Source organism: Nerophis lumbriciformis, linkage group LG31 (genome assembly GCF_033978685.3).
Source record: "Nerophis lumbriciformis linkage group LG31, RoL_Nlum_v2.1, whole genome shotgun sequence".
Classification (NCBI taxonomy): Eukaryota; Metazoa; Chordata; class Actinopteri; order Syngnathiformes; family Syngnathidae; genus Nerophis; species Nerophis lumbriciformis.
This window is the reverse complement of record NC_084578.2, coordinates 2,410,329-2,422,560: the sequence shown is the minus strand read 5'-3', so window position 1 is coordinate 2,422,560 and position 12,232 is coordinate 2,410,329. Positions and strand designations below refer to the sequence as shown.

The window sequence follows — 12,232 nt, the reverse complement described above, 5'->3', positions numbered from 1 at the left end:
CAACCCTGCGCCCCCACACACCCTTCTTTTTTAAAAGCCTTTTTTAGATGTATGCATGCTAGTTTTTATTTTTATTCATTTATTATTTTTTTAATGCACTGTAGCACTTTGAGGTTGTTTGCTCAATGTAAAGTGCTTTTACAAATAAAATCTATTATTATTATTATTATTCTAGATTATAATTCATGCATCTCTCACTTGCTAGTAGACAAATGTGGCCATGGACCGACAGGCTGGTCCACTTTCACGTGGCGAAAAGTACACAAAAAAGCCCCTAGTGTCAAGACTTGGTCCGGGGTGTGTGCTTTTCCAGGATGCAACGGAAAGTTGGCTCGTGCGAGACGGGAATGAAGGTACATGATTTATTATTATCAAAAAAGGAATAAATGAAAGCGCGCACAGTGGCGGAGAATAAACTATGAAACCAAAAGACTATCGCAAAAAGTACAAACAAAAAACACGCACAATGGCGGAGAACAAACTATGAAACCAAAAATATGGAACAAAAACTTACTTGGCTTGGACAAAAATAGTTGCTTGAGGAATTGACATGGAAAGAAGTATCAGGCATGAACAGAGCATAAATGTGTTGAGGTCGTCAGGACGAACAACAGAAAATGAATGAACTTAAATACTATGGACATGATTAGTGAAAGCAGGTGCGTGACTCAAAACGTGAAACAGGTGCGTGACGTGACAGGTGAAAACTAATGGTTGCTATGGTGACAAACAAGAGTGCACAATGAGTCCAAACGTGGAACAGGTGAAACTAATGGGTAATCATGCAAAGAAGACAAGGGAGTGAAAAGCCAGAAACTAAACAAAACATGACTTAAAACAAAACATGATTACACAGACATGACAGAGCCCCTCCCTTAAGGACAGATACCAGATGTCCATAAAAATTAAAAAAAAACAAGAGTCATGGGAGGGCGTGGAGGGTCTTGGTCTTGGCTTGGCAGTGCTTGGCGGCGTGGAGCTGGTACCGGAGCTTGGCATGATGCGGCTAGGCGTGGTGCGGGTACTGGAGTCTGCCGTGGAACTTGGCGTGGTGGAGCTGGTGCTAGCCTTGGTGCGGCAACTGGTGCGGCGACAGGTGCTAGCCGTGGTGCTGCGACAGGTGCTAGCCGTGGTGCAGGTGGAGGTGGCCTAGCTGGGGGTTGCGGCTTGGCATGGCGAAAGACTGGTGGTGGCGGCCGTGCTGGAGGCTGTGGCTTGACATCGTGCTGCTGAGCCACCCCACCTGAACAATTCCCAGACCTAGTCCCCCCCCCAAGGGGCGGATACCAGACGCGCTCCCTGCGGTCTGGAACTCTCTGTAGGGGTGGGCGGAGGAGGGCAGAAACTTCCCCATTAAATTGTCCAAATTGTCTTTCTTGTACCTGGGATTGAGTGGGTGAAAAAAATTGTTTTGTGTCTTGGGTGTGGCTTGAGTCCTGGGGAGCGGGGAATCAAAAGAAAAAGAATTCAGAAAAAAAAAATCCTGGTTTTTGACGTCATCAGGGCGAAGCTGGGCTGGCTGCTGCTTGCTTCCGCCCGGAGGGGGAGGGGCATGTGGGAGCGGCGTGTCCTGCAGGCTCGCGGAAGTTCTTCCTGACGTCCTTCGTCTTTGGCGGCGCTTCCGTGGCTGAGGTAACGCTGTGTCGTCCTGGGACCAAATGAAGTCTCTATACTCCATGGAGGAGTAGCGCCGCGTTTCCTCCTCCATCGCGCACAGGACCGCCCAAGAAGCCTCGTCAAAAATGTCCAACTCTCGTGCGGAAAAGCGAGTCTGCTGACGACCTACTGTCAGGACTTGATCTTGGGAGTTTGCTTTTCCAGGATGCAACGGAAAGTTGGCACGGGCGAGACGGGAATGAAGGTACATGATTTATTATTATCAAAAAAGGAATAAATGAAAGCGCGCACAGTGGCGGAGAATAAACTATGAAACCAAAAGACTATAGCAAAAAGTACAAACAAAAAACACGCACAATGGCGGAGAACAAACTATGAAACCAAAAAGACTATAAATATGGAACAAAAACTTACTTGGCTTGGACAAAAATAGTTGCTTGAGGAATTGACATGGAAAGAAGTATCAGGCATGAACAGAGCATAAATGTGTTGAGGTCGTCAGGACGAACAACAGAAAATGAATGAACTTAAATACTATGGACATGATTAGTGAAAACAGGTGCGTGACTCAAAACGTGAAACAGGTGCGTGACGTGACAGGTGAAAACTAATGGTTGCTATGGTGACAAACAAGAGTGCACAATGAGTCCAAACGTGGAACAGGTGAAACTAATGGGTAATCATGCAAACAAGACAAGGGAGTGAAAAGCCAGAAACTAAACAAAACATGACTTAAAACAAAACATGATTACACAGACATGACACCTAGTTGCAGGAACTTTTTTTCAATCCGTTGTGACGATTGCGATTGATTCTTCATCGAAACGGGATTATGTTAGCCTCTCGTCGGTCGACATCTCAGCGACAGTGGAAATATTGCAGTAAGTGTTTGTTTTATCATGGTTAGTTTGTACTTAGCACCTAGCAATGCTGCTAATGCTATAATGTCATGATAAAACTGCATCCATCACTTGGCTCCTAAAATGTATTGCTCATCCTCTTTGTGTTCGGGCTCAAAAATATAAAGTCCTGGATCATAATTGTCCCCAAAGTAATCGTTGTTGGCTCTCACAAAGTCTGCTTGATTAGCATTGTTGTTGATGGGGAAGGGATCTGTGGTTCCTCGCGCCATGTCACACGGTCACATGACTGGCTTTCTCATTATCTCTCAAAATGGCTCGGGAATCTCCCGTGAGGTTGATACTATTTTGATCATATCTATATGGTGTCATAAATCAGATACATATGATAATAGCTTCAATATCGAGGCAACTTGGTTTTCCATTCCGCTGGTACTTGAAAACCAGAATCCAATGTTTGTAAAACTGATGTGGTCTGGCCGCGCTGCACAGTGCTGCCTTTCTTCTCCTCACCTTGACTAAAATGCGTCCAAGCGCGCCAGATCCCATTAAACGATGGGCGCCATAAATAACCGCTGACAATGCCGCCCGACGGGCTTAGCGGGCACCCGGGGTCACGTCTGTCATCCTGCATTGGCCCCGGTGTGAGTCCTCTTGCTGGCCCCGTGGAAGTGGGCTGCAGCGCAGCTGTGGAAAAGCGCCGCGGGGTCACTTTGGGCCTGGGATCAATTTTCATGGCTGTTTCCAAGCCTCAGTCACCAGCGGCTGAACTGGAAATTGACCCCCGTTTAGCCTCACCCTGCGCAGTGGAAAGAGCGGCGCCGTGGGCCAGAGCACGTGTTTGCGTCTGCACAAAGCATACTTTCATGTCCTCATGATTTATCCTCCGCCTTCCCAGGATCGAGATCGAGGACTCGGAAGCGGTCGGCATCTCCAACATCGTGTCCAACCTGATCACCATGTTCCCCGGGAGCATCTTGACGGCGCTGCCCAGCAACCTCTTTACCTCCTTCATCAACTGCCTCACGCTGCTCACCTGCTCCTTCGGACGCAGCGCCGCCCTAGAGGAGGTGGTGAGTAATGACAGTTCTTGCTCAAGATGATCTCCTGCTGGCCCCACTATGGACTGGACTCTCACTATTATGTTAGATCCACTATGGACTGGACTCTCACTATTATGTTAGATCCACTATGGACTGGACTCTCACTATTATGTTAGATCCTCTATGGACTGGACTCTCACTATTATGTTAGATCCACTATGGACTGGACTCTCACTATTATGTTAGATCCACTATGGACTGGACTCTCACTATTATGTTAGATCCACTATGGACTGGACTCTCACACTATTATGTTAGATCCACTATGGACTGGACTCTCACTATTATGTTAGATCCACTATGGACTGGACTCTCACACTATTATGTTAGATCCACTATGGACTGGACTCTCACACTATTATGTTAGATCCACTATGGACTGGACTCTCTCACTATTATGTTAGATCCACTATGGACTGGACTCTCACTATTATGTTAGATCCACTATGGACTGGACTCTCACTATCATGTTAGATCCACTATGGACTGGACTATCACTATTATGTTAGATCCACTATGGACTGGACTCTCACTATCATGTTAGATCCACTATGGACTGGACTCTCACTATTATGTTAGATCCACTATGGACTGGACTCTCACTATTATGTTAGATCCACTATGGACTGGACTCTCACTATTATGTTGGATCCACTATGGACTGGACTCTCACTATTATGTTAGATCCACTATGGACTGGACTCTCACACTATTATGTTAGATCCACTATGGACTGGATTCTCACTATTATGTTAGATCCACTATGGACTGGACTCTCACTATTATTTTAGATCCACTATGGACTGGACTCTCACTATTATGTTAGATCCACTATGGACTGGACTCTCACACTATTATGTTAGATCCACTATGGACTGGACTCTCACTATTATGTTAGATCCACTATGGACTGGACTCTCACTATTATTTTAGATCCACTATGGACTGGACTCTCACTATTATGTTAGATCCACTATGGACTGGACTCTCACACTATTATGTTAGATCCACTATGGACTGGACTCTCACACTATTATGTTAGATCCACTATGGACTGGACTCTCTCACTATTATGTTAGATCCACTATGGACTGGACTCTCACTATTATGTTAGATCCACTATGGACTGGACTCTCACACTATTATGTTAGATCCACTATGGACTGGACTCTCACTATTATGTTAGATCCACTATGGACTGGACTCTCACTATTATGTTAGATCCACTATGGACTAGACTCTCACTATTATGTTAGATCCACTATGGACTGGACTCTCACTATTATGTTAGATCCACTATGGACTGGACTCTCACTATTATGTTAGATCCACTATGGACTGGACTCTCACTATTATGTTAGATCCACTATGGACTGGACTCTCACACTATTATGTTAGATCCACTATGGACTGGACTCTCACACTATTATGTTAGCTCCACTATGGACTGGACTCTCACTATTATGTTAGATCCCCTATGGACTGGACTCTCACTATTATGTTAGATCAACTATGGACTGGACTCTCACTATTATGTTAGATCCACTATGGACTGGACTCTCACTATTATGTTAGATCCACTATGGACTGGACTCTCACTATTATGTTAGATCCACTATGGACTGGACTCTTACTATTATGTTAGATCCACTATGGACTGGACTCTCACTATTATGTTAGATCCACTATGGACTGGACTCTCACTATTATGTTAGATCCACTATGGACTGGACTCTCACTATTATGTTAGATCCACTATGGACTGGACTCTCACTATTATGTTAGATCCACTATGGACTGGACTCACACTATTATGTTAGATCCACTATGGACTGGACTCTCACTATTATGTTAGATCCACTATGAACTGGACTCTCACTATTATGTTAGATCCACTATGGACTGGACTCTCACTATTATGTTAGATCCACTATGGACTGGACTCTCACTATTATGTTAGATCCACTATGCGCTGGACTCTCACTATTATGTTAGATCCACTATGAACTGGACTCTCACTATTATGTTAGATCCACTATGGACTGGACTCTCACTATTATGTTAGATCCACTATGGACTGGACTCTCACTATTATGTTAGATCCACTATGAACTGGACTCTCACTATTATGTTAGATCCACTATGGACTGGACTCTCACTATTATGTTAGATCCACTATGGACTGGACTCTCACTATTATGTTAGATCCACTATGGACTGGACTCACACTATTATGTTAGATCCACTATGGACTGGACTCTCACTATTATGTTAGATCCACTATGAACTGGACTCTCACTATTATGTTAGATCCACTATGGACTGGACTCTCACTATTATGTTAGATCCACTATGGACTGGACTCTCACTATTATGTTAGATCCACTATGCGCTGGACTCTCACTATTATGTTAGATCCACTATGAACTGGACTCTCACTATTATGTTAGATCCACTATGGACTGGACTCTCACTATTATGTTAGATCCACTATGGACTGGACTCTCACTATTATGTTAGATCCACTATGAACTGGACTCTCACTATTATGTTAGATCCACTATGGACTGGACTATCACTATTATGTTAGATCCACTATGGACTGGACTCTCACTATTATGTTAGATCCACTATGGACTGGACTCTCACACTATTATGTTAGATCCACTATGGACTGGACTCTCACTATTATGTTAGATCCACTATGAACTGGACTCTCACTATTATGTTAGATCCACTATGGACTGGACTCTCACACTATTATGTTAGCTCCACTATGGACTGGACTCTCACTATTATGTTAGATCCTCTATGGACTGGACTCTCACTATTATGTTAGATCCTCTATGGACTGGACTCTCACTATTATGTTAGATCCACTATGGACTGGACTCTCACTATTATGTTAGATCCACTATGGACTGGACTCTCACACTATTATGTTAGATCCACTATGGACTGGACTCTCACTATTATGTTAGATCCACTATGGACTGGACTCTCACTATTATGTTAGATCCACTATGGACTGGACTCTCACTATTATGTTAGATCCACTATGGACTGGACTCTCACTATTATGTTAGATCCACTATGGACTGGAATCTCACACTATTATGTTAGATCCACTAGGACTGGACTCTCACTATTATGTTAGATCCACTATGGACTGGACTCTCACACTATTATGTTAGATCCACTATGAACTGGACTCTCACTATTATGTTAGATCCACTATGGACTGGACTCACACTATTATGTTAGATCCACTACGGACTGGACTCACACTATTATGTTAGATCCACTACGGACTGGACTCTCACTATTATGTTAGATCCACTATGGACTGGACTCTCACTATTATGTTAGATCCACTATGGCCTGGACTCTCACTATTATGTTAGATCCACTATGGACTGGACTCTCACTATTATGTTAGATCCACTATTCACTGGACTCTCACTATTATGTTAGATCCACTATGAACTGGACTCTCACTATTATGTTAGATCCACTATGGACTGGACTCTCACACTATTATGTTAGCTCCACTATGGACTGGACTCTCACTATTATGTTAGATCCACTATGGACTGGACTCTTACTATTATGTTAGATCCACTATGGACTGGACTCTCACTATTATGTTAGATCCACTATGGACTGGACTCTCACTATTATGTTAGATCCACTATGGACTGGACTCTCACTATTATGTTAGATCCACTATTCACTGGACTCTCACTATTATGTTAGATCCACTATGAACTGGACTCTCACTATTATGTTAGATCCACTATGGACTGGACTCTCACTATTATGTTAGATCCACTATGGACTGGACTCTCACACTATTATGTTAGCTCCACTATGGACTGGACTCTCACTATTATGTTAGATCCACTATGGACTGGACTCTCACTATTATGTTAGATCCACTATGGACTGGACTCTCACTATTATGTTAGATCCACTATGGACTGGACTCTCACTATTATGTTAGATCCACTATGGACTGGACTCTCACTATCATGTTAGATCCACTATGGACTGGACTCTCACTATCATGTTAGATCCACTATGGACTGGACTCTCACTATTATGTTAGATCCACTATGGACTGGACTCTCACTATTATGTTAGATCCACTATGGACTGGACTCTCACTATTATGTTAGATCCACTATGGACTGGAATCTCACACTATTATGTTAGATCCACTATGGACTGGACTCTCACTATTATGTTAGATCCACTATGGACTGGAATCTCACACTATTATGTTAGATCCACTATGGACTGGACTCTCACTATTATGTTAGATCCACTATGAACTGGACTCTCACTATTATGTTAGATCCACTATGGACTGGACTCTCACTATTATGTTAGATCCACTATGGACTGGACTCTCACTATTATGTTAGATCCACTATGGACTGGACTCTCACTATTAGGTTAGATCCACTATGGACTGGACTCTCACTATTATGTTAGATCCACTATGGACTGGACTCTCACTATTATGTTAGGTCCACTATGGACTGGACTCTCACACTATTATGTTAGATCCACTATGGACTGGACTCTTACTATTATGTTAGATCCACTATGGACTGGACTCTCACTATTATGTTAGATCCACTATGGACTGGACTCCCACTACTATGTTAGATCCACTATGGACTGGACTCTCACACTATTATGTTAGATCCAATATGGACTGGACTCTCACACTACTATGTTAGATCCACTATGAACTGGACTCTCACTATTATGTTAGATCCACTATGGACTGGACTCTCACTATTATGTTAGATCCACTATGGACTGGACTCTCACTATTATGTTAGATCCACTATGGACTGGACTCTCACTATTATGTTAGATCCACTATGGACTGGACTCTCACTATTATGTTAGATCCACAATGGACTGGACTCTCACTATTATGTTAGATCCACTATGGACTGGACTCTCACACTATTATGTTAGATCCACTATGGACTGGACTCTCACTATTATGTTAGATCCACTATGGACTGGACTCTCACTATTATGTATATGTGTGTATAAATATGATATCTCATGCGCCCAGGAGACCTTTCACAATAAGAGCCCTTTGAAATCTGCAATAAGCCTCTGATGTCAAGGAAGAAAGACGTCCATTCATGTGCTTTGGGCTCTCACATGACGTTGCCAAGTTAGACCTGACCGACCGAAGCCAGTCCACTTTCTTGGGATCTGAGCCGAGGATGTGGTTGTGATTTCGGGCTGTATGAATAAACTTTGATTGATTGATTGTTGTTTCCAACACTCAGCTGGACAAGGACGACATGGTGTACATGGAGGCCTACGACAAGCTGCTGGAGTCCTGGCTCACGCTGGTCCAGGACGAGGAGCATTTCCCTCGCGGCTGCTTCGTCCAGCCCGCCGTGCAGGTCTTCAACTCCTACATCCAGTGTCACCTGGCCGCGCCGGACGGCACCCGCAACCTGGTGAGATTCCTCCCCGTCGCCGTGGTTCAGCCTCGTGACAAACGCCCCCCTTTACCTTCTTCCCCAGTCGGTGAACGGCGCGGCGTCCCACGAGGAGGAGGAGATCAACGAGCTGCAAGAAGACGACCGAGAGCTGTTCTCAGACCAGCTGTCCAGCATTGGAACGCTGGGCCGCGTGGCTGCAGACCACTGTATCCCCCTCCTCACAAGGTAGACCTGCACGTGCTCCTCTAGACTCTAGACCAGGGCTGCCTCAATCTGGCTCTATTGTGTTATATTTGAAGGTTAGGCCCCAGCGTCTTTATTGTGATACATTGGAGGACCGCTGATTTTTAATGTGTTACAGTTGAACCGCCTTATAATCCGGTGCGCCTTATATATGGACCAATATTGAGCCACAACAGGTCTCGCAACCCCAGCCTCTACTGTAGCGTCTATTCTATGCGCCTTATAATGCGGTGCGCCTTATATATGAACAAAGTTTTAAAATAGGCCATTCATTGAAGGTGCGCCTTATAGTGCGGAAAATACGGTAAGTGTACTGCCACCACCTGTCACATCACCCCCTGACTTATTTGGAGTTTTTTGCTGTTTTCCTGTGTTTAGTGTTTTAGCTCTTGTCTTGCGCTCTTATTTTCTCATTTTTTTGTATTTTCCTGTATAGGGATGTCCCGATCCGATATTTGGATCGGATCGGCTGCCGATATTTGCCAAAAATTGCGTATCGGCAAGGCATGGGAAAATGCCGATCCAGATCCAGTTTTAAAAAAACTCCGGTCCGTGTTTTCCAACGCACCGATTTAAATAATACATTCCACTTTTCTGCTGCTCCGTAATTTCCGTTCCGCATTTTCCAGCACACCTTCAACACATCCACAATTCTCACGCAGTTGCTTTTAGCTGCTGGCATTACACGACAGGCTCTTCTCACTCTTTCCTGTGTCTCCCTCTTACAGACAGCGAGCGCACCTTCTTACACACGTCACATACTGTCACGACACACGTCACATACTGTCACGTCATACGTCACCTACGTATACGTCCTCTCCCAGCAGAGAGCGAGGTAGCGACATGGCTAACGTTAGCTGTGATGCTAGCGCAGCCGCTAAGGTGCGCGCCTGTTCAAGCGTCCTCTGCGCACGTCAAATCTATGCCACGCACAAAGTCAAATAAAAAAATAACCGCATAACAATTTTCGACACACGGACACGACAGAGACAACAGTTTTCGTCATCATTGTTCAAATATTGTGACGTCTGTCGAGACGCTTATCTCCATTCGGTGCCACACGTCCAGACTCCACACCATCAAAATGGCAAACATTTCCACATCAACACCGTATGAAAAAATTTGTGATTTTTTTAGTTGTGATTTCCTTCTCTGCATGAAAGTTTAAAAGTAGCATATATTAATGCAGTATGAAGAAGAATGTTTTAATGTAGACATGCAAGCCTTGAAAGAAAATTTTGAAAATCAAGACTACATTTCCTGCAAATGGGTGCATTTCTACCCTATATTTTAACTTTAGATTTATTCTCATATCAAACTCTTTTGGCTGTCTTTTTGACACTTACATCCACACCCTGGATTATAAATAATGTAAATAATTCAATGTGATTATCTTGTGTGATGACTGTATTATGATGATAGTATATATCTGATAGTATATATCTGTATCATGAATCAATTTAAGTGGACCCCGACTTAAACAAGTGTGAAAAACGTATTGGGGTGTTACCATTTAGTGGTCAATTGTACGGAATATGTACTTCACTGTGCAACCTACTAATAAAAGTCTCAATCAATCAATCAAAACACATAGAATCATCATACTGCTGTGATTATATGCATCAAGTGTTCATTCAAGGCTAAGGCAAAATATCGAGATATATATCGTGTATCGCAATATGGCCTTAAGATATCGCAATATTAAAAAAAGGCCATATCGCCCAGCCCTAGTTCAATGATGCCATTTCTGTTTGTCATGTATAATTTTGTCTATTTTGTGTTTATCCTTGAATAAACAGGTCAGTTTCTTGTTACCAACCATTGTGTATTATTCAAACTCCCCTAATTCAGCTGGCTAGTTGTTATCAAGAGTACTAAAACCCTTTTCAACATGATTCTGACAACTAAGTAGGCTAAATAACTTTAAACTTTAATACATGCTCGGATAGGCCAGTATCGGTATCGGTCAGTATCGGTATCGGATCGGAAATGCAAAAACAATATTGGTATCGGATCGGAAGTGCAAAAACCTGGATCGGGACATCCCTATTCCTGTAGCAGTTTCATAGATAGATAGACATGTCTTCCTTTGAGCGCGATTCCCCGCATCTACTTTGTTTTAGCAATCAAGAATATTTCAGTTGTTTTTATCCTTCTTTGTGGGGACATTGTTGACTGTCATGTCATGTTCAGATGTACATTGTGGACGCCATCTTTGCTCCACAGTAAGTCTTTGCTGTCGTCCAGCATTCTGTTTTTTGTTGACTTTGTAGCCAGTTCAGTTTTAGTTTCGTTCTGCATAGCCTTCCCTAAGCTTCAATGCCTTTTCTTAGGGGCACTCACCTTTTGTTTATTTTTGGTTTAAGCATTAGACACCTTTTTACCTGCACCCTGCCTCCCGCTGTTTCTGATATCAACAAAGCAATTAGCTACCTACTGATATGGAAGAGTATTACATGGTTACTCTGCCGAGCTCTAGACAGCACCGACACTCAACAACAACACATCATTTGCAGACTATAATTACTGCTTTGCAAAAACCCAAATAGGTGAAATTAGATAATCTCCCACGGCACACCAGACCGTATCTCACGGCACACGCGGCACAGTGGTTGAAAAACACTGCCCTAGACCCTAAAAAGCCATCCCAGTGGAGCATTGTTGTATAATGTGTCAGCGCCAACCTTGTCCTCCTTGCAGTCTTCTGGAGGACCGGGTCACACGACTACACGGCCAGCTCCAGAGGACCCAGCAACACCTCATGGCCTCCTCAAACCTGGAATCAGCGGACCGCAAAGTGCTGGACGACCTGTACGAGGACATCCACTGGCTCATACTGGTCTCAGGTCAGCAACACAGCCAACAACTTTCTCTTTTTGGACCCTTTTAGCTATTTGGCGATCTTGGACTCTTCGATTGACTAAGA

The 12,232-nt window shown here is 43.5% G+C and overlaps 1 protein-coding gene across 2 annotated transcripts in view; it reads left to right on the top strand.

Annotated features, from left to right (window-relative positions):
- Positions 1-12,232, top strand: part of xpo4 (exportin 4) — a 148,493-nt gene that overhangs the window by 96,260 nt on the left and 40,001 nt on the right. For both annotated transcript variants that reach the window (XM_061926096.1, XM_061926097.2), the window contains 4 exons: positions 3,376-3,550; positions 8,902-9,078; positions 9,146-9,288; positions 12,007-12,152. In XM_061926096.1, the coding sequence (XP_061782080.1) occupies positions 3,376-3,550; positions 8,902-9,078; positions 9,146-9,288; positions 12,007-12,152 (641 nt within the window). The remainder of the gene's footprint in view (positions 1-3,375; positions 3,551-8,901; positions 9,079-9,145; positions 9,289-12,006; positions 12,153-12,232) is intronic.